Genomic DNA, 23,901 nt, shown 5'->3' with positions numbered 1-23,901 from the left:
GCGGGTACTTGGATGACGCTGGTGATGACAACGTCATCACCAGCGTCATCCAAGTAGCCACCCATAATCTCAAGCCTGCGCAATAACATCACCGGCGCTCGCGATTTGAAAAGTGTCCAGCCATAGTGCCATTGCGCATGCGCGAGATTATGGGTGGCTACTTGGATGACACTGGTGATGACATTGTCATCACCAGCGTCATCCAAGCACCCGCCTGCGCAATAACATCACCGGCGCTCGCGATTTGAACAGTGCTCAGTCTTGCGATAGTGCCACTGGGCTGGATACACAGTTTGCACATTACAGGGGAGAGAGGGAATAATGTGCAAAAAAGCATCCAGCTATATAGCCCCCTCCCCTTGCAAATAGCTGAATGCACAGTTTGCACATTACAGGGCAGATGAGGGACCTTACCCTACGCAAATTAGTAAAAATAAAATCAAAGTCTAGCTATACATATAAAATTGTTTTCTTTTTCAGGGTAATCTCTTTCCTGGACAATATAACTACCGTAATATACAGTAGTCATGCCTGTTGACTACTTGCCTTTTTTGGGGGAGGAGGGGTAAGGGGGGGGGGGTCAGACATTTGCCCCATTATTTCTAGGTTCGCCCCTGTTTAGTGGGTGAAGTTTTCATGAAATCACATCCACTTTGCTTGGACAGTTAAAAGCAGCAGAATTTCTGTGCAGGAAAAAAGCTGAAAAAAATTCAGCATTTCCGTTACATGTAAACACTACCTAAATGTCCAAGCAAAGGGGATGTGAGTAGAAAAAAAACCCATTTCATTTATTCTACGCGGGAACACGGCCTCAGGGTTACATTTTTATTAAGTTTTTTTAATGGATTTATTAGATAAAAATAGTCAATCATTGCATGTTTTCATGCTATTGACGATCACTGTAAATAATCTGATCGCTGTGTTGTTCGGGTTGTTACGATTCCAGGGACACCAAATAAGTCTGTTTATTTGTTGATTTGTGATGTTATTATTGTTTTTAAAAAGTACATTAAAAATGACATTATTGTAATTGTTTGTATTATTTTTTAAGAATTTTATAGGAAAAAATATTTTTTTATTTTCCATCTAGAATACAATACAGGTACATAGAAATACACCACTATTTACAATCTATCTCTATGTACTTGTATAATCTGCTTTTCCCTCTAGAATACAGGGACATAGAAATACACTGCTATTTACAATCTATCTCTATGTATCTGTATAATCTGTTTTTCCCTCTAGAATACAGCTACATAGAAATGCACTGCTATTTACAATCTATCTCTATGTACTTGTATAATTATTATTAATATTATTTATTTTTAAAGCACCATTTATTCCATGGCACTTTACAGTGAAAGAGGGTATACGTACAACAATCATAACAGTACATAACAGACTGGTATAGGAGGAGAGAGGACCCTGCCCGTGAGGGCTCACAGTCTATAGGGATCTGTTTTTCCCTCTAGAATACAGGGACATAGAAATACACTGCTATTTACAATCTATCTCTATGTATCTGTATAATCTGTTTTTCCCTCTAGAATACAGCTACATAGAAATACACTGCTATTTACAATCTATGTCTATATACCTGTATAATCTGTTTTTCCCTCTAGAATACAGGGACATAGATTGTAAATAGCAGTGTACTTCTATCTCTATGTACCTGTATAATCTTTTTTTCCCTCTAGAATACAGGGACATAGAAATACACTGCTATTTACAATCTATTTCTATGTACCTATATAATCTGTTTTTCCCTCTAGAATACAGGGACATAGAAATACACTGCTGTTTACAATCTATGTCTATGTACCTGTATAATCTGCCTTTTTCCTCTAGAATACAGAGACATAGACATACACTGCTATTTACTATCTATCTCTATGTACCTGTATAATCTGTTTTTTCCCTCTAGAATACAGGGACATAGAAATACACTGCTATTTACTATCTATGTCTATATACCTGTATAATCTGTCTTTCCCTCTAAAATACAGGGACTTAGAAATACACTGCTATTTACTATCTATCTCTATGTACCTGTATAATCTGTTTTCCCTCTAGAATCCAGGGACATAGAAATACACTGCTATTTACTATCTATCTCTATGTACCTGTATAATCTTCCTTTCCCTCTAGAATACAGGGATATAGAAATACACTGCTATTTACAATCTATCTCTATGTACCTGTATAATTTGCCTTTGGAGTAGGAGACTGCAATGCAGTTTCAAGTTTATAAAATTCTCGTTGTGATGTCACTGGAGCCTGTGGCTCATGGCTTTAGCTGTTGCTTGTAATTATAGAGGTTTTGGGATTTCAGGGAGACTCACAAATGAAAGAAGAAAAAAATTGCAATTGTTTTTTATTATATTTTAGTAATTTTATAGGAATTTCCAGTACCTAGCATGACAGGTGCATAGGATCCCAGCAGACATGAGGAATTTTGCAGGGTTCTGATCCCTGCAGCCACAGACCAGAGATTTACCCATTAGACCAGTCTCCAACAAATTCTGTATCTACACTCTAACTAGCATAAATACAGCAAGGCCAAATTATGTATTAACCCTTCACCAACTGGTGATTTCCCGTTTTCATTTTTTCCTTCCCTTCTTTCAAGAGTCATAACTTTTTTTTTATCTTTCCATCAATATAGCCCTATGAGGGATTGTTTTTTGCAGGATGAGTTGTACTTTTGAACAACAGCATTCATTCTGCCCAATATTGTACTGGAAAATAGGGAAACAAATCAATTTGCAGTTAAATTGCAAAAAAAGTGCAATTGTACGATTGTATTATTATTATTATTATTATTATTATTATTAACTGACCCAGCATTATGATTCCCCAGGAGTTTGTAGATACCAAAGATGTAAAAGTTTTTTTTTATCTAAGCGGTGAAAAAAAATTAAAACATTTTGTAAAAAAAAAAAAAGAATTGCACTTTTGTCACCATTTTCCGAGACCCGTAGTGTTTTCATCTTTCGGGATCTGGGGCTCAGTGATGGCTTATGTTTTGTGTCTTGAGCTGCCATTTTTAATTATACCATTTTTGAGTAGATGTGATGTTTTGATCGCCTGTTATTGCATTTTATTGCAATGTTGCAGCTACCCAAAGGTAATTCTGGCGTTTTGATTTTTTTTTCGCTACGCCGTGTACTGATCAGAATAATTGATTTTATATTTTGATAGCTCGGGTATTTCTGAAAGTGGTGCTATTTTCTTTTTTTTATTATGGTTTTATTTTCAGTGGGGCAAAACTAGAGTGATTTGAACTATTCTATTATCTTATTTTATTTTCAAAAACCTTTTTTTCTTTTTACTTGTTATTGATTTTTACTAGTCCCTTTAGGAGACTTCATGCCTGCACTGTCCGATCTCTTCTGCTGTTTAGATTGATGCTTCGGCATCTGCTGGCATTCACAGGAACTTTGTCATGAAAGCGACAGGTGTCTTCAGCTGACCCCTGGCTATCATGACAACATAGCGGTATCCCGTGATCGTTTCATGGGGATTCCGATGGTGGTGGGGGATTGTTTCGATCCCCACTGGAGCATCTTAGATCACGCTGTCAAAGACAAACAGTGGGATCCACCCTCGCCTGTTAGCTGCACATGTTGGCTGATCAGCTCAGCCTTCATGTGCAGATTAATACTGTATGTGGGCTCGCCACGTGAGCCCGCATTAAAAGGACAGACACAGCCTTGGGTAGGTACAAGATAAAAAAGGTGTTAAGAAATAAAATTATGAAAATTTTTTATTTCTAATTCTCATGATTATGAGTTCCATATATATTTATTTTGTTAAGCAATGTACCTACCAAACCGGTGGCGTTAGTCAGATTGCAGTGTGTTATCACCCATGCATTCCCATGACATTGTCATGGCGTGTGATGCTGTAGCCACTGATTGGCATGTTAATGTCACATGGCCTCAAGGAGATGTAGTCACTGGAACGGCACTGGTCCAGGAGTTTACTATATGTTTTAGTTTTATTTTTTGATGCACAACTTAGCTGCTAAGATTGGTTTGTCCGTAAGTGGACAACAACTTAACTTGAGTTTGTTTTTTGTTTTTGTCTCTCTAGGGGATTTCTTTGATTGCTTTTCTCTTTGTAAAGTCATCTGTCTTATAGAAATAGATAAATGCTTATGCAGATTTATGGGTCATTATTAGATCCCTGACTTTGGTAAGTAAATAAGACTCGGCCCGATGGGCTTACATTCTACCTGTAGAAGTCTTCACCGACAAAGAACAATGTCTTCTTAGAGCTCGTCAGGTGGACGGCAGCATCTATCTTCTGCACAATACTCGGAAGTCCAAAGTCATAAATAAGTCGTGGAGGTCCTTGAATCCTGAGACCTCTTGTCGCCCAGTAATGGGGACCTGTTAAGAAAACAAAATCTTCTGAATTTCTTCACACCCTAAGGCTATGTGTCCACGGTAGAATGTACCTGCGGATTTTTCTGCATGAAAATCCGCGACTTTCGCGGCAAATCCACACCTTATTTTTGCCGCGGATTTGCCGCGGATTTACCGCGAATTTGCCGCGGATTTTGATGCAGATTTTTTTTTTTCCCCCATTCTATACCCAAAATCCGCACCAAAATCCGCAACAATAATTGACATGCTGCAGATTTTTCCGGATCAAAATCCGCGGCAAAATCCGCGCAAAATCCACAGCGTGGGCACATAGCCTAAGGATAGTAGGAAAATGCTGTTCTTATCGTCTTTACTTAGTGACTTATAAGATAAGAAAGAAATATTGTTTGCTACTTAAACCCATGCTCTAAAAACACATAGTGGCTTGTTTCCTGTCCCTGGCACCCGACAACTAGGGCACATGACATATAAAGACAATTTTCTAATATATTGTCTCTATCAATTCCTTATAAATTTCAAAATCCTAACTGCCATTCATTAGAAAAAATATATATTTTTACATAAAGGGAGCAAATATCGGTTTTGGTCATGTAGAGTCATAAATGCAAAGCACAGGTTTCATAACTGAGCCATACTTCTGTACAGATTTGTATGGGGAGACTTTGTTGGGTAGTTCAATATTTTTGACTGCAAGTGCAATAAAATGTGTTTAAAAATCTATGAAATGATCCTTTAGAATATAGCGGTGACCATGTATGTTGAACTTTTTACTTAGTCATTCCTGGAAGTACCCTATCCAATTAATAGAGCTCTAAGGGGCATTCAGAAGACCCATCATTGGGATTGTTGGGGCTTGAATGCCCAACGATCAATTCCTGTGGATCTTAGAATGAAATAATGCCAATATGTTTGCGGAGTAAAGTGGTTTCCATATTAACACAGCAAAGAGAGTACATCAGCTATTCAAAAAATATTTAAAAATATTTGTGTATCAATTTTATATTTTTTTAAGTATTTTTACCTTTAAAAAAATAAGCAGTTCCTCTTTCAGCAATTTCGTAAGCAGCATCCACATTCGCCATGAGCTGTGGGAAAGATGCTGCAATGGAGTTGGCTCGAAGAGTGGTAAGTTGGGTCTGTCTTCTCCAAAAAGATCTTTTAAATAAAATTAAAATCTTTATATGTATAATTTTCAGATGGAACGTCATATCATCATGGTTACAGTCATAAACAGATCAAGTGTGACCCATCTCCATTACTATTTTCTGCCTCACCTACTACTTCTTAAGTTAGCAAATATAAGTAGAGGTTGGATGGGAAGAACATGACTGAAAAATCAGACTCCATAGAGATAGCTCAGAATCTGTAATAATGGATTTGCAAACATCCTCTTCAACAAGAAAGAGGGCTGGACATCTAATGTGCAGTCCTAATCCTCTCTGAAATGACAATTTTCATATTTAAATTCCTAGAGGACCAATGTATGGCCTATAAGTCTCCTTACACTGACTTGGCCTCCTGCTATCTTGGAGACTCTTTATTCTGCATAGTAACTATTGAAGGAGAAGGGCGCTGGGCTGCTTGCACGTCACTCTCCTTTGCCAAGGAAACCCCGTCAACGGATGTGAGTTTGGGTAGGGTGCATGACACTTACTGGTTTCGTCACGTTGGAGTCCATCACTCTGCTGGCACTCGTCATCGTAGACAGTTAGTAACACACTCAACACTGGAGTTCACTTGGCCAAACAGAATCGTCCACTTTTATTCTTTACACTATTATGACAGACATGACCTTCTTTTTTCCCTGTCTTTCACTCAGTGTGGGCTCCTGCTCCTCGACCTGTCCCCCTCCTCTACCTTGGATTTCTAGCTCATGATCTGAGTTCTGTGTCTCCTTTCCCCTCTTCCTCACAGATGTGTTCACTTCTGGGCCCTGACAGATCTCTAACCAAACAATTGTCCAAGCCCACCAGGGTGAGCCATAGGCTCCGGACCTCTTGAGGTTATTTCAGGGTTCCATGACCAGCCTTAGCACCGAGGCCATGTCTCTCACTTGAACCCTATACTGAACTGTCCCCTCTCGAGACCTCCCTACTGCCCTCCTTCGCACATCTGTCACTTCCCTCTTAACCCTATCTTTTCCACTCCACTGTAATCTCAGCCCAACCACTAGGTGGTGCCTGTTCTACTGCATCTGGAATCTCCCCTGGCTAGCAGCATTACATATTAACATATACAATACAATTGGTATAACACATAGAATACATAGCATAATTAGTATAGAGGCAAATCCACTTCCTACACTATCAACACAAAAGTATCGGAAATTTTTAATCAAGACTGTTGTTTAATTTTTCATAAACTAAATTATTAAGTTAAGGAAAAGATAACTTTTAAATAGACCAACCAGTCATACTAACCTGTCTTTGAAAAATAGAAGTTCATTCCCTAAAGCTGTTACAGCATCAAAAGACAGGTTTGGATGACAATGAGCTGGATGTGGTGATTCAGATACTACAGAAGTTTTTTGCCCAGAGTGTTTGGTCCCTAGAAAAAACATAAATAGAATATTCTTCCAAATATAGTGCTGTGACATATACAAAATCATAGGGCCCCACTGTAAAATAGAAGAAAAAATTGTGTGTGGCTACACGGCATTATAGTGAAGCTGCAGAGCCCAAGTGTGATATCTGTAATAGCAACCATCACCAACTAAGGCATGTCAGTGATAATGCTACTGCCTCTTATGGAGCAAAAGGTGAATTAGGTTTCTTCCAGAACTTGAGTGTCAGGCTTCCACCAAGGGGCGCAGAAGCAGAATGGAGATAAAACTCCAAAGAGCAGTTAGACTAAAGCCCACTAGGGGGCACACGCACCAGTGAAAGGGTAGTCAGCAAGCCCAAGTCTAAACCAGGAAGTCGCGTCAGAACAAGGGAGTGAACAAGCCGTAAACAGGTGAAAGCATGAGGGTCAGGATCCAAGAGGTCACGTCAGAAGCCATAATGGGGAAGCAGAGCTGTGGTCAGGAAATGTTACCTAAGTCCAAGGCTGGGAGAGCAAGTTAGTACAAAAGAGGGGGAGAGGACCGAGACACAGAATGGGACCGGGGTCTGGGAAACAATGCAGACAAACAGTACAAGGGAAACAGAGGTCAGGGAGAGGTAACCTGGGTAGCGGGACAGATCAAGGCTAACTCACAAGAACCAGTTGCACACACTGCAAAGCAGGAACTATTACTGGTGGCGCTCCGGAGGTCTTCACACCATAATAAAGCGGCGTGAGTCCCGGAATGAGGCACAACAGAACAGACAGATATTACTCTTGAACTTGGGTTCAATAGAAAAATAAATAAATAAAAAAAACTAATGAAACTTGCTTGGACTAAAATGACGAAAGACTTTTGATAAGAGGCTTTAAACATTTTTGATAGAAAATAATATCACTATAGAGATGTGTTAAACTAAGGTGCATCCTGTAATTAGAATGACAAGTGACTGCAAATTTGTAATCAGTCAGTCTGCCTATTTATAGGGTGAAAAGTAGTCAATGTGCTGTTTGGTATCATGGTATATACCACACTGAATATCAACCAAAGAAAGGAAAGAAAGGAAAGAGTTATAAAGAAAATGATAGATGGACATGTTAAAGGTAAAGGCTACAAGACTATATTCAAACAGCTTGATGTTCCTCTTACTACAGTTGCACATATTATTCAGAAGTTTAAGATCTATGGTATTCTAGCAATATCTCTGGCAGTGGCCGCAAGAGGAAAATTGATGACAAATTGACGATACAGATGATATGAATGGTAACCAAAGAGAGTAGAACAACTTTCAAAGGGATTAGAGGTGTACTCCAAGGGCAAGGTGTATCAGTGTCAGATCACACCATCCATCATCATCTTGGTCAAAGTGGAGTCCATGAAAGATGATCGAAGAGGAAACCACTGTTGAAAACAAATCGTAAAAAAGAGACTGGAATTTTACGAAATGCATTTTGACAAGTCATAAAAATTCTGGGATGCATGAGACAAAACTAGAGCTTTTTGGTAAGTCACACTAGCTCCATGTTCACAGACCCAAAAATGAATCATACAAAGAAAAGAACATTGTACCTACTGTGACACGTGGAAGAGTCTCAGTTATGTCTTGGGGCTACTTTGCTACATCTGGTACAGGGTGTCTTGAATCTGTGTAGGCTACAATGAAATCTCAAGACTATCAAGGCAGTCTGGAGCAAAATGTGCTGCCCAGTGTCAGAAAGCCTGGTCTAAAGCGGGCTTTACACGCAACGACATCGCTAACGAGATGTCGTTGGGGTCACGGTATTCGTGACGCCTCGTTAGCGACGTCGTTGCGTTTGAAACGTAGGAACAACCGTTAACGATCAAAATTACGTACCTAATAGTTGATCGTTGACACGTCGTTCTAATCCCAAATATTGTTGCTGTTGCAGGACGCAGGTTGTTCGTCGTTCCTGTGGCAGCACACATTGCTATGTGTGACACCGCAGGAACGAGGAACATCACCGTACCTGCGGCCGCCCGCAATGATGAAGGAAGGAGGTGGGCGGGATGTTCCGCCCGCTCATCTCTGCCCCTCCGCTTTTATTGGGCGGCTGCTTAGTGACGCCGCTGTGACGCCGAACGAACCTCCCCCTTAAAGGAGAGATTGTTCGGCGGTCATAGCGACGCCGGTGAAGAGGTAATTGCGTGTGACGCTGCCGTAGCGATATTGTTCGCTACGACAACGATCACCCTGTGATGCGCCACTGACGTGGGCGGGTGCTATCGCTCGCGACATCGCTAGTGATGTCGCAGCATGTAAAGCCCGCTTTGGTCACAGGTCATGAGATCTCTACTAAGATAATGACTCAAAGCATTCAAAGCATTGGATTTGCATTGCATTTTCTGAAGTGGCTTCTATGAGTCCTGATCTAAATCCTACTGACATCTGTGGAAGGAGCTGATACCTGAGGTCTGAAAAAGGGACCTTCACACCTGAGACAACTGGAGCAGTTTGTTCATGAGGAGTCAGCCAAAATACTTGTAGACAGGAGTAGAAGTCTCATTGAGGGCTATAGAAATTGTGTGTTTGCAGATTGTCTCAATAGGTTGCTCAACAAAGTGTTAAAGGGTTATTCCCGTCTCCAAGATCCTATCCATAATGTAGAAGGAGTAATATAATAATAACAAATACCTCCAGTTAGAAATGTAGTATAGTTCTCTGATTCACTATGTCACTTACCTCAGGTTCAGGTCATTGCAGGACCTTAGGTATCCATAGTTACGACCACACATATAGGCACAGTTAGTTAGTTGCTAGTGGTCATAACCATGGATACCTAAGGTCCTGAAATTCCCTGCACATGAGGTAAGTAACATAGTGAATCAGATGAACTTTACTACATTTCAAATTGAGGCATTTGTTATTATTATTATTATTATTATTATTATTATTATTATTATACCTACTTCATATTGAAATAGGATCTTGGAGATGGGAATAACCCTTTAAGTTAAGGGAACCAGACCTTTTTCATTCGTTTTTTTTTTTTGTTGAACAAAGATTCAAAACAAATGTCTGATTTCCTTTAGTTGATATTCAGTAAATTTGAATTGAAAATTACTTTTATCATTTACCAGTTATTTCAGTGACTATTGTGGATTTTCTATTTTAACAGAAGGTAACCAACAATATTGTCCATGTGTGTAAATGCTATGCCTGCAGTACTGTGATTTATATTGTCATGGATCTCCGTATTGACTACTAATATGCTTATAACTTACAATAATAGGGCACTAGCCCATATATTAGAAGCCAAGCCATGTGTTTACTGTACCATACAGGGCTTGTATCCCTTTCACGTCATCCTTAGGGAGGCGAAATCCAATAGGATGCTGATATTTGTAAGTTGGATACATCAAGGCTGTTGGGTCACTCGAATGTCCAAGCCCTAAAGCATGTCCGAATTCATGAGCCGCTACTGTGAAGAGGTTAAACCCTTAAATGATAAAAAAAAAGAATAAAACGTACTCATAACTGGAATATAGAGCATAGAGATTAGAAGTCATATAATTACCGTTTGCTCCTGGTGTCCACCTCTCAGCATTGTCAAAGTGAGTATCTCCTCCCAGACCTTCACCTGGTGCAAATGCATGAGCCAAAGTACCTCGAGGTCCATCAAATGGATAAGAGTCTCCATGGTCTAAATAATCCAAAATTAAATTTATGATTAAGTTTAAAACCTTTTAAAAATTACATCCACTGTGGAAATAGCTCTATACAACATCACCTACTACAGTCAGCATCTCAAGTCGCCTGAAGGACCCCTATACTTACTGATAATTTGATCTCCTTAGATAGATGGTGAGATAGGCACACTGCAAATCACTTTATTTTTAAATTATGTTGTGTTACTCCCTAAAAAATGACTTCAAAGTGTCAGTTACAAGGTGTCTCTCGTCTATCTAAGTTGTCGTTCGCTGCCTGTTGTCAAGATTAATTCATCTGTAGCACCTAGACAGACTATAGAAAGTGAGGGTGGATCTCTGTTTTTGCTCTCCTGTCTGTTAGTGTGCACACAGACAAACTAGAAAGGCAGATTATCACAGCAGGGTAAGCAAGCCTTTGAACAATGGTAGACGCAGAGCATTCTAGAAAGGGAGCTCAAGCACCTATAGTGCTGATAAAATACTGCTAAAAAGGAACAGCCTCAAACAGTGGATGTCAATTTAAAAAGAATTAGAAATATTAGGTGCACCAAAGCAGTTTTATCTTGCAATTAGACATGAGGAAAACATGACCATGCTTTTCTCTAGGTTTCGTGTAAAAAAAAAAGCAGGAAAGCGTTATACCCTTCCCAACAATGAAGATAAGTCAGGTGCATGTCGCCATCATCTGCCTTTAACTACAGCAAGTGGAGCTGAGCTTCAAACACTGCTGAAAATCACTTTAGTGAGTGGAGCGTACTATTCCACCCATTGACCCTCCCGCGAGATGATTATGGGATGGCGATAGTGATTGGATGCCCCCTTTTCCTGCCATCTTGGTCCTCTAGTATAGCTTAGCCAAAAGCTGAGCTTCAAATGAGACTATGATTTTTAATAAATTGCTATATACTTCAAAAATGTAGTTTTACAGTATATAGTGTGATTTCATGATTGCAGGTTCAGGTCCCCTAGGAGGATTAAAAAGTATAGTAAAAAAAAAACAAGAAAAAAATTAATAACATCCCTTTTCTTTATTGTTCCTATGGGAGACCCAGACATTGGGGTGTATAGCTTCTGCCTCCGGAGGACGCACAAAGTACTACACTAAAAAGTGTAGCTCCTCCCTCTGAGCATATACACCCCCTGGATAACCAGATCTAGCCAGTTCATTGCTTTGTGTTCAGGAGGCATACATCCACACATGCATTCTCATCTGATTTTTCATTTTTAGAAAGTTTTTGAAGAAAAGCGGGTCCAAGCCTGGACTCCCGGCATGTCCCTTCTCACCCCACTGTGTCGGTGGTGTTGTTAAGGTTGATTCCAAGGCTGGAGCCTTACATGCCGCGCTCCTTCACCATCCCTCGGGCTCTGGCTTGAAGTGGGAGCCAGCACGGTTCTCTTTGCTTTGCAGGAGACCGGTCTCCATCCGCAGCCCTTCAGGATCCTGCTGGACGGAGCACTCATCCCCAGGGACTTGGAACCCTGCATCTCAGCAAGCTAAGTACCTGAGACGTTTATATTCGGGGGGTCCCGGTACTTTATTATGGTGGGAGAGTGTGCTGTGTAACTTTTCTGACATTTCCGGCCGGTTCTCTGGTTGTCGCCTGAGAACCGCGCCGATGGTGCCTGCGCGCCGGCTGCATCGCTTAAATTTAGGCCCCGGCTTCGCCGGAGGCCTACTTTCGATTTCACTGCCCTCGCATGTCAATCATGCAGAGGGACAGTGCGGCTCCGCCCAGCGGCCGTTCGGCACAGGGGAGGGACACTCCTCTCTGAGTACATGTCCCCTCCCCTGTAAATCTCCTTGGCCCTCCAGATCCCACTCTCAGAGCAGGTCCCGCCCCCTCTCCTCGCTCCGGCACCATTTTCTCAGCGTTTTTTCTCTGGATCAGCGCTGGCTGCAGCATCCCTGCTAAGCTGCTTGGGGGTCCGGGCTGTGGGATCTGGAGGGCACACAAACGGTCTGGTAAGCCACAACCTCCGGTTGTGGACCTTCTTATATACTCTCTGGGGGTCATTCTGGCTCAGAACCCCCACTTCAGCAGCATGTCCCACACCAGGAACAAGGCTGCAAGGCTGTACTCAATATGCACTGCATGTAAGCTCGTGCTGCCTGAACCGAGCATATATCCACATTGTGATGCCTGCTCTAACCTGACAATGCCTCAGCCTGGAATCGCACCCACAGTGGTCGATCCGGCTGCTCCGGCTCCGGTGGCTGAACCCCCGGCTTGGGTAGAATCCTTCTCTAGGTCAATCTCCCAGTCTTTTGCCGACTCCATGGGACAGCTGTCCCGGACTTTGCTGAACATGCATCAGCCCCCTTCTCAGGGCGCCTCTGCTGCTAGGGCTCTCTCAGCGGAGCTCACAGAGGATTCTTCAGCTGGTCCCAGACCCCGTCCTCCTAAAAGGAGACGCAGGGCCCCCTCTCCTTCCTCGTCCCGCGGCTCTGATTCAAGAGCTGACTCGCAGGACGAGGAGGATGCCTTTACTGGGGGCTCGGAGGCTACCTCCATGTGCCCCATTGATCTGTCCGAAAGTGACTCAGATGTTAGTGATTTGATTGCGTCCATTAATTCTGTACTGGATCTCAATCCGCCAGTATCAGAGGAGCAACCCTCTCTGGCAGAAAAGCACCAGTTTACCTTGCCTAAGAGGACAAGGAGTGTGTTCTTTAACCACTCCAGTTTTCAGGCCACTGTGACCAAGCCTAGGGCCTGTCCTGACAAACGCTTCCCAAAGCGTGGTTCTGATGACCGTTTTCCCTTTCCACCTGAGGTGGTCAAGGAGTGGGCTCATTCACCAAAGGTAGACCCTCCGGTGTCTAGACTCTCAGCCCGGACCGTTGTATCAGTGGCTGATGGCACCTCTCTTAAGGATTCCACTGACCGCCAGGTTGACCTTCTGGCCAAATCTGTATATGTGGCGGCAGCGGCCTCGTTCTCCCCATCTTTTGCAGCAGTGTGGGCTCTCAAAGCCATCTCTGCTTCTCTAGAGGAGATGCATTCCCTCACCAGGGAATCTATGCCCGAAATGGTTGCCTTAACTTCCCAAGCTTCAGCTTTTTCATCCTATGCCATGTCTGCCATGCTGGAGGCTTCTCACCGCACTGCGGTGGCTTCGGCTAATTCCCTCGCTATCCGCAGGATCTTGTGGCTTCGAGAGTGGAAGGCAGATGCTTCTTCAAAGAAGTACCTTGCTGGGCTCCCTTTTGCTGTATCCAGGCTATTCGGTGAACAACTGGATGAAATTATTAAGGAAGCTACTGGCGGGAAGAGTACTTCCATGCCACAAACTAAAACCAGGAAACCTGCCCAGGGTAGGAACCAGTCGAGGTTTCGTTCCTTTCGTTCCTCCAACTGGTCATCCTCTAAGCCCTCGGCCTCGTCCACTAACTCAGCCAAGGACCAAAAACCCAACTGGCGCACAAAGGCGCGTCCACAAAAGACCGCAGGAGCTGCTGCCACTAAGGCAGCCTCCTCTTGACTATCTGGCCGTGCCAGCAACGTCCTTAGTCGGTGGCAGGCTCTCCCACTTTGGCAACGTGTGGTTTCAACACGTCTCCGATCAGTGGGTGCGGGATATCATCTCCCACGGCTACAGGATAGAATTCTCTTCCAGCCCGCCAAACAGATTTTTTCTGTCAACTCCCCCCTGCTCCAAGGCCGCCGCCTTCTCTCAGGCTGTGGCATCCTTGCAGGCCAACGTAGTAATTGTACCGGTTCCCGCCCGGGAACGGTTCAGAGGTTTCTACTCAAATCTCTTCCTAGTCCCCAAAAAGGACGGTTCCTTCTGGCCCATCCTGGATCTCAAGCTTCTCAACAAGCATGTTCAGGTGCGGCATTTTCGCATGGAGTCTCTGCGATCAGTCATTGCCTCAATGACCCAAGGAAATTTCCTGGCATCCATCGACATCAGAGATGCCTATCTGCATGTGCCAATTGCAGTTTCACACCAGCGTTGGCTACGTTTTGCAATCGGAGAGGAACATTTCCAATTCGTGGCTCTCCCCTTCGGGTTAGCCACGGCCCCTCGAGTATTCACCAAGGTCATGGCAGCAGTGGTTGCGGTTCTGCACCTCCAGGGGTTGGCAGTGATTCCTTACCTGGACGACCTTCTAGTCAAGGCTTCATCCAGCGCAGACTGTCAGCAGAGTGTCTCGCTCACTCTCGCCACTCTAGCCCAATTCAGGTGGCTTGTCAATCTGCCCAAATCCACTCTGACTCCGACCCAGAGGCTCACGTACCTAGGGATGCAGTTCGAGACTCTGCCGGCACTTGTGAAGCTGCCCTTAGTCAAACAGCAGTCCCTCCATCTGGCGGTGCGCTCTCTGCTGAGGCCCCGCCGTCATTCCATCAGGCACCTAATGCAGGTGCTGGGTCAGATGGTGGCGTCAATGGAGGCTGTTCCCTTTGCCCAGTTCCATCTGCGTCCTCTGCAGCTGGACATTCTTCGCTGTTGGGACAAGCGGACTTCCTCCTTGCACAGGCTAGTGGCTCTGTCGCCACAGACCAGGGGCTCCCTTCAGTGGTGGCTTCGGCCCCTCTCTCTGTCTCAGGGACGCTCCTTCCTGGCCCCGTCCTGGGTGATCCTCACCACGGATGCCAGTCTATCCGGCTGGGGAGCGGTATGTCTCCACCACCGAGCACAGGGCACTTGGACTCCGTCCGAATCAGCCCTCTCGATCAATGTGCTGGAAACCAGAACTGTGCTTCTAGCTCTCCTAGCTTTTCACCAACTTTTGGCGGGCAAGCACATCCGAGTCCAGTCAGACAACGCGACAGCGGTTGCCTACATCAATCACCAAGGCGGGACAAGCAGCCGCCTGGCAATGTTGGAGGTTCAACGCATCCTTCAATGGACGGAGGACTCCAAGTCCACCATATCCGCAGTCCACATCCCAGGCGTGGAAAACTGGGAAGCAGATTATCTCAGCCGTCAAACCGTGGACAGTGGCGAGTGGTCCCTGCATCCGGCAGTGTTTCAGTCAATCTGCCGCAAGTGGGGCACTCCGGAAGTAGATCTAATGGCATCCCGGCACAACAACAAGGTTCCGGTTTACGTGGCTCGCTCCCACGATCCTCAGGCCTTTGCAGCGGACGCTCTGGTTCAAGATTGGTCCCAGTTTCGTCTGTCCTACGTGTTTCCCCCTCTAGCTCTCTTGCCCAGAGTCCTGCGCAAGATCAGAATGGAGGGCCGTCGGGTCATCCTCATTGCTCCGGACTGGCCTAGGCGAGCTTGGTACCCAGACCTGCTCCATCTGTCCGTAGACGTGCCGTGGCATCTTCCGGACCATCCAGACCTTCTCTCACAAGGTCCGTTTTTCTGCCAGAATTCTGCGGCTCTCAGATTGACGGCGTGGCTCTTGAGTCCTGGATCTTGACGGCTTCTGGTATTCCTCCTGAAGTCATCTCCACTATGACTCGGGCTCGGAAGTCTTCCTCGGCCAAAATCTATCACAGGACCTGGAGAATTTTCCTGTCCTGGTGTCGCTCTTCCGGCCATGCTCCTTGGCCTTTTTCCTTGCCAACCCTTCTGTACTTTCTACAGTCCGGTCTGCAGCTAGGACTATCCCTCAATTCCCTCAAGGGACAAGTCTCGGCTCTGTCAGTGTTGTTCCAGCGGCGTATCGCCCGGCTGGCTCAGGTGCGCACCTTCATGCAGGGCGCGTCTCACATCATTACGCCTTACCGGCGGCCCTTGGATCCCTGGGACCTCAATCTGGTCCTCACGGCCTTGCAGAAACCCCCCTTTGAGCCTCTTAGGGAGGTTTCTTTGTCTCGTCTTTCACAGAAAGTGGTCTTTCTAGTGGCCATAACTTCCCTCAGGAGAGTCTCTGATTTGGCTGCGCTCTCTTCGGAGTCACTTTTTTGGTTTTTCATCAAGACAAGGTGGTTCTCCGTCCGACTCCGGATTTTCTCCCTAAGGTGGTTTCTCCTTTCCACCTTAACCAGGACATTTCCCTGCCTTCCTTTTGTCCGGCTCCTGTTCATCGCTTTGAAAAAGCGTTGCATACTCTGGATCTGGTGCGGGCGCTCCGGATCTATGTGTCTCGCACCGCTGTTCTTAGAATTTTGTTTACTTACCGTAAATTCTTTTTCTTATAGTTCCGTATTGGGAGACCCAGCACCCTCCCTGTTGCCTGTTGGCAGTTTCTTGTTCCGCGTGTTATCACCGGCTGTTGTCGTAGACAGAGACTCCGGTTGTTCCGGTTCTTGCTCTGTCTTTACTTGTGGGTGGCTATTCTCCTTCAGCTTTTGCACTAAACTGGCTAGATCTGGTTATCCAGGGGTGTATATGCTCAGAGGGAGGAGCTACACTTTTTAGTGTAGTACTTTGTGTGTCCTCCGGAGGCAGAAGCTATACACCCCAATGTCTGGGTCTCCCAATACGGAACTATAAGAAAAAGAATTTACGGTAAGTAAACAAAATTCTCTTTTTCTGCTATTAATATTAAAGAAGTGTAAAAAAATAAATAGATTTGGTATTTCCGCATCTGTAAACTTTCCATTTATCAAAATATACATATACTGTAATTACTTGATTGGCATGCACTGTAAAGAGAAAAAAAATTGAAATGTCAGGATTATAATTTTTCCAGTCACCACAACACCACAAAAATTACGTAGTAATGTCCTCCATCCTGATCCCATCCTGGTATATATGTCCCCATTCTGGACCCCATCCTGGTGTATATGTTTCCATCCCGGTATATATGTCTCCCAATCCTGGTATTTATGTTCCTCATCTTGGGCCCCTCCCAGTATATATGTTCCCCATCCTGGGCCCCTCCTGGTATATATTTTCTCCATCCTGGGCCCCTCCTGGTGTATATGTTTCAATCCTGGTGTATATATTCCCCATCCTGGTATATACAGTGCCTACAAGTAGTATTCAACCCCCTGCAGATTTAGCAGGTTTACACATTCGGAATTAACTTGGCATTGTGACATTTGGACTGTAGATCAGCCTGGAAGTGTGAAATGCACTGCAGCAAAAAAGAATGTTATTTCTTTTTTTTTTTTTTTTTTTTTTTTAAAAATTGTGATAAGTTCATTCAGAGGGTCAATTATTATTCAACCCCTCAAACCACCAGAATTCTGTTTGGTTCCCCTAAAGTATTAAGAATTATTTCAGGCACAAAGAACAATGAGCTTCACATGTTTTGATTAATTATCTCTTTTTCCAGCCTTTTCTGACTAATTAAGACCCTCCCCAAACTTGTGAACAGCACTCATACTTGGTCAACATGGGAAAGACAAAGGAGCATTCCAAGGTCATCAGAGACAAGATCGTGGAGGGTCACAAGGCTGGCAAGGGGTACAAAACCCTTTCCAAGGAGTTGGGCCTACCTGTCTCCACTGTTGGGAGCATCATCCGGAAGTGGAAGGCTTATGGAACTACTGTTAGCCTTCCACGGCCTGGACATCCTTTGAAAGTTTCCACCCGTGCCGAGGCCAGGCTTATCCGAAGAGTCAAGGCTAACCCAAGGACAACAAGGAAGGAGCTCCGGGAAGATCTCATGGCAGTGGGGACATTGGTTTCAGTCAATACCATAAGTAACGTACTCCACCGCAATGGTCTCCGTTCCAGACGAGCCCGTAAGGTACCTTTACTTTCAAAGCGTCATGTCAAGGCTCGTCTACAGTTTGCTCATGATCACTTGGAGGACTCTGAGACAGACTGGTTCAAGGTTCTCTGGTCTGATGAGACCAAGATCGAGTTCTTTGGTGCCAACCACACACGTGACGTTTGGAGACTGGATGGCACTGCATACGACCCCAAGAATACCATCCCTACAGTCAAGCATGGTGGTGGCAGCATCATACTGTGGGGCTGTTTCTCAGCCAATGGGCCTGGCCTTCTGGTCCGCATCCATGGGAAGATGGATAGCACGGCCTACCTGGAGATTTTGGCCTAGAACCTCCGCTCCTCCATCAAGGATCTTAAGATGGGTCGTCATTTCATCTTCCAACAAGACAACGACCCAAAGCACACAGCCAAGAAAACCAAGGCCTGGTTCAAGAGGGAAAAAATCAAGGTGTTGCAGTGGCCTAGTCAGTCTCCTGACCTTAACCCAATTGAAAACTTGTGGAAGGAGCTCAAGATTAAAGTCCACATGAGACACCCAAATAACCTAGATAACTTGGAGAAGATCTGCATGGAGGAGTGGGCCATGATAACTCCAGAGACCTGTGCCGGCCTGATCAGGTCTTATAAAAGACGATTATTAGCTGTAATTGCAAACAAGGGTTATTCCACAAAATATTAAACCTAGGGGTTGAATAATAATTGACCCACACTTTTATGTTGAAAATTTATTAAAATTTAACTGAGCAACATAACTTGTTGGTTTGTAAGATTTATGCATCTGTTAATAAATCCTGCTCTTGTTTGAAGTTTGCAGGCTCTAACTTATTTGCATCTTATCAAACCTGCTAAATCTGCAGGGGGTTGAATACTACTTGTAGGCACTGTATGTCTCCCAATAATGGTATTTATGTTCCCCATCTTGGGTCCATACTGGTATTTATGTTCCCCATCCTGGTATATATATCCCCATCCTGGACCAAATCCTGGTGTATATGTTTCCATTCTGGTGCATATACATTCAATATCCTGGTATATATGTCTCCCAATCCTGGTATTTATGTTCCCCATCTTGTGCCCCTCCCAGTATATATGTTTCCCATCCTGGTGTATATCTTCCCATCCTGGTGTATGTGTTCCCCATACTGGTGTATATGTTCCCATCCTAGTATATATGCTCCCATCCTTGTGTATATGCTCCCATCCTGGTATATATTCCCCCTCCTAGTCTGTCATTATTACGCCCCTGCCATTGAGTAGATTTAAAAATATACATACAGAGAGAAAACGGGTATGTGCCGCGCTTAAAAACCACTGAGGCAGAACTGATATAAAAGTTTCTTTTTTATTACAGCATTCCAACGCGTTTCAGAGACAAGGACCGTCTCCTTCTTCAGGGAAAAATAAATCATACAAACATTCCCAAGCTGGTGTCTTATAAAGGATCCATACTGCCACGTTGACAGCTATGACGTCATCCGCCCACAGGATTGCAGGGTGATGACTCACAAGCACGTGGAGAAGCAGACACGTGAATGAAGGAAAAAAATAAAATTTTCACATTATGATCCATTAATAAATTATCGCAAAAGAATAAACATTTATAATAAAAATTAAGAAAAAATTGTAAAATGTATGATCATTGATTATTATCTATTTAATAATCTATTATTATTATTATCTATTTCCTTCTTATTACCCCTGGTATACCGGGTAAGACCCTATTGCGCCTTTTTGTCTCCCCACCTCTAATTGAGTAGATTTGAAGGCACTACAGTACAGTACTGGCGGAGCTCATTTCATTAGCTGAGTCAGTTCTTTTCCAAGTCTATCCTACTTTCTGACTATCCTGATTTTTCAGAACCAGTCCAAAACCTTGGTCTATGCAACAACATAATTTGTCCTGGACAATTATAAGTGTTGATACATTATTGCCACCTACCAGCACACACACAACATCTCATACCTCCGGACTCAAAGGAAATCATAATGTCGGCTTCCCCTTGGTTTGTTTTCACAAAAGATAAAGGCGCAGCATCACTCCAAGCTTTCAGACCCATATCGATGGCTCTATCAACGTCGCTCTTGCTCATGGTGGCGGTATACTTGTCAATCCTCAAAGAAAATAATATTTGCAAAACTCAGTAACGATTAATCGTAATCACCACTTTATACAATACAGATATAATATGTCCCCTAGATATTTCTTCATGGTATATTTTGCTCTGTTTCTTCCTGTGTAAGAAGAGATCAGATAGATATTTTTATAAGAGACGAGTTCCTTTTTGCAAAATATTCTTAGAATTGCTTGCACAAATTGATTGGTTGGTGCAAAACAGATATTGCAGAAATATTATTTTATTTATTTATTTTTTACTGATAGACTTCACATTGGCCCCAATTCATCATTCTTTTTATACCTTTATTTTACAGTAAAAGTTTGACTTTTCCACCATTTCTATATTAGTTTATTCAGCTGAAGAATATTTGTTTCAATTGATCACGAAGATGTGACATGTTTGTTTATACTTAAAGGAAAACGCTATATTTCGCTCTAAAAGAGTACAAAAAGAAGCAAAAGAACAGAAAAGAAAAGAAACTATATTTTTAAACTAATCAATTATTAAGTCCACCAGTAAAAACAGAAAGAGCTAAAAATTACTTAAAGAATATCTATTTTTTTATAATTTTGTCCAAATGGAAAGTTAGTAAATGTTGCAAATCACTTTATTAGGTTGTTTGACTTCAAATCTAGTAAAATATAAAAAAAAATTGCATATGAGTTGCTTTCAAATCCCTGCTTTTCCCCCAATCTATTTGCCTGCGTTGATATAAGAACTTAATTATTTGGCGTACAGATGATGGCAGTGAAAGTCATCACCTGTGTCCTTCTTTGAGAGTTCTACTTATCTATACAATCTCCTTTTGCTGCTCATCCTCAGAGTTAGTGAGACACAGAAGCTAAACTGACCAGGCTTCGACTGGCCGACAGGGGAAGTGGAGAATTTCCCGGGGGGCCCCACTGAATCAGTGAGCCCTCTACATGAGCAGCTTGTTTATTGTTTTATGGAAGCATTGTATGAATTTACATAAAACATCCACAACAAACCACATAGTATCCCTCATCCCAGGTAAATAATTTAATATATAAAGCTGAGTGTGTGTGTGTGCGTGTGTGTGTGTGCGCGTGTGTGTGTGTGCGCGCGTGTGTGTGTGTGTGTGTATGTACTGTATATCCACTAAAGGAATCCGTACCATCGCATTTACAATCACAACATTTTGCACAGCCTCCTAATTTGACTCAGGGAACATCATAGACTATGTTTTGAGGGGAAAATTTAGCCCTACGCTTTACAATTATTCACCAAAAAGCCTGCTTACTTTAAAGTCAATAGAGCTGGGAGAAACAGCTCATTAATAGGACCTGTGATTGGTTGCCATAGGCAATGAAGGACATTCTTAGTATAAGAAGCTATTGTGTGAGGTAATATGATATCGGTGGAGAAACAAATATAGACAGAGAGACAGAAAAACAGAGAGAGAAACAGAGACAGACAGAGAGAGAGGCAGACAGATATAGACAGACAGAGAGACAAAGAGAGAGACAGAGACGAATAGAGAGCGACAGATAGAGAGGCAGACAGGGAGAGAGCCAGACAGAGAGCCAGACAGAGAGATAGAGAGACAGAGAGAGAGGCAGACAGGGAGAGAGCCAGACAGATACAGATGGATAGAGACAGACAGAGAGACGGATAAACACAAACAGAGAGAGACAAATAGAGAGACAGACAAAGAGAGAAACAGAAAGATAGATAGAGAGGGACAGACAGAGACAGAGACAGACAGACAGAGAGGGAGAGTGAGGCAGTGGGAGAAAGACAGAGACAGTTACTATCCTGGGCAAGGCCCAGTATTACAGCTAGTCTAATATATAAAGCTGAGTGTGTGTATGTGTGTATATCCCTTAAAGGAATCTGCACCATCGCATGTACAATCACAACATTTTACACAGCCCCCTCATTTGACTCATTAATAGGAGCTGTGATTGGTTACTATAGGCAATGAAGGACATTGTTAGTATAAGAAGCTTATATGTGAGTTAGTATGATTTTGGTGGTGAGAGAGAGAGTGGGAGAGAGAGTGTGTGAGAGAGATAAGATGGGAGAGAGGGAAAGTGGGAGAAAGGGAGAGTGGGAGAAAGACAGTGAAAGAGAGAAATTTAGCTACTATCCTGGGCAACACCGCGTGCTACAGCTAGTACTTGCATTGCATATAATTGAAGAATGTGCCACCAGAAACAATATTACTTTTGGCCCCTAGGTACCTCAGTGTGACGCAGAAACTGAGCATTTCACTGCTGTCATCTGTACTCCAAATGAGTACATTCTGATATCAATGCTGTTAAAAAAGGGAAGTATACTGGGGAAAAGAAAGGAATACCACATTTACCAAAAACAACTACAGATATTGACCTCTAAAATAGTCACCTATAAGTCAATGTCGTTTTTGTCCACTTTGGTTCTCCTGGGAAGAGGTGGTAGTTGGCCACATCTGGCATGCCACAGCGTGGTTTATTCATGACAGCCATGGTCGAATAATCCAGTTTTCCAGTAACTTGTAGACCAAAGAACTTCTGCATTACTCTTATTTTCCGTGAAAATGATGCATCAGCTGTCACCATCTCAGCTACAGTCATCTGTCCTTCACTGCTGTAATATTTATCAAGATATTCCTACAAGTGACAAGACAATCAAAAAAGTATTTATGCATTATAAAAAACTTGATAATAAATATGGACAAAATATTTTAGTCAATATCAAAATGTGTAGTTCAAGGAATAATTTATTTATTTTTTTAAATGGGGCTCTCCGGGACTAGAAAAGCTAAATTAAAAAATAAAATGTCATTAGAAATAAATTCCTAAGTACGTTTAATCAGCCAACTACATTTGTTTTGTTTAGGGAGGTATTCACTATGGAACATTAAAATGGATACCTGTTACATAGACAGAATCTTGTACTGGAATGGTAATAGGACAGGAGAACAGGAGGATATGTACAGTAGTAAGAAGCTCCAACATTCCCCCTTCATGTGTATGAAAATGTGATCCCAGTGGATAGTCTGTTCCAATACTGGAGATACTAGGAATGATGAGATAAGAAGCTACTGCTCACACTGCTGCTCTCCCTGTGTAGCTGATCTAATACTGGAGAAATCAGGGGTGGAGAGGTAAGAAGAGGCTGCTCACACTGCTGTCCACAAAGTCATTCTGATCTAATATTGGAGATACCGACTTGCTTGTAGTAAAAACAGGCTGCTCACACCGCTGTCCACCTTGTCTATCTGATCTACTACTGGATAAATAAGGGGTTCAGAGGTAAGGGGAGGCTGCTCACACTGCTGTCCACCCTCTTCCTGTGATCTAATACTGGAGATACCAGGGGTGCAGAGGTAAGAAGAGGCTGCCCCCACTGCTGTCCACAAAGTCATTTTGATCTAATACTCGAGATACCAGAGTTGTTTGTAGTAAGAACAGTCTGCTCACACTGCTGTCGACCTTGTCTATCTGATCTAATACTGGAGAAATAAGGTATGCAGAGGTAAGAAGAGGCTGCATACACTGCTGTCCGCCATGCTTATCTGATCTAATACTGTAGAAATCAGGAATGCAGAGGTTAGAAGAGACTGATCACACTACTGTCCACCCTG

The 23,901-nt window shown here is 43.2% G+C and overlaps 1 protein-coding gene across 1 annotated transcript; it reads right to left on the bottom strand.

The window, feature by feature from the left end:
• Positions 1–4,233: 4,233 nt before the first annotated feature.
• On the bottom strand, positions 4,234–22,918 carry LOC142290010 (matrix metalloproteinase-20-like). The gene is made up of 7 exons (XM_075333956.1): positions 22,680–22,918; positions 20,159–20,307; positions 10,473–10,598; positions 10,233–10,394; positions 6,812–6,938; positions 5,413–5,546; positions 4,234–4,394 (listed from the first exon to the last, which is right to left on the bottom strand). The coding sequence occupies exons 1-7, from the start codon at positions 22,886–22,888 to the stop codon at positions 4,234–4,236; spliced, it is 1,068 nt and encodes a 355-aa protein (XP_075190071.1). The 5' UTR covers positions 22,889–22,918.
• Between the last annotated feature and the right edge of the window lie 983 nt (positions 22,919–23,901).

Source organism: Anomaloglossus baeobatrachus, chromosome 2, assembly GCF_048569485.1.
Source record: "Anomaloglossus baeobatrachus isolate aAnoBae1 chromosome 2, aAnoBae1.hap1, whole genome shotgun sequence".
NCBI classification, from domain to species: domain Eukaryota; kingdom Metazoa; phylum Chordata; class Amphibia; order Anura; family Aromobatidae; genus Anomaloglossus; species Anomaloglossus baeobatrachus.
Note: the sequence above shows the minus strand (reverse complement) of the source record. Positions and strands in the feature narration are given on the sequence as shown.

Excerpts from the sequence above, each read along its gene's own strand:
- LOC142290010 (XM_075333956.1), bottom strand. The coding sequence starts at position 22,888 with ATGACTGTAGCTGAGATGGTGACAGCTGATGCATCATTTTCACGGAAA. Across the intron at positions 20,308-22,679 it reads AAAACGACATTGACTTATAG|GATTGACAAGTATACCGCCA; the intron begins GTGACTATTTTA and ends ATTTTCTTTGAG. Across the intron at positions 10,395-10,472 it reads GTGGACACCAGGAGCAAACG|GGTTTAACCTCTTCACAGTA; the intron begins GTAATTATATGA and ends TTATCATTTAAG.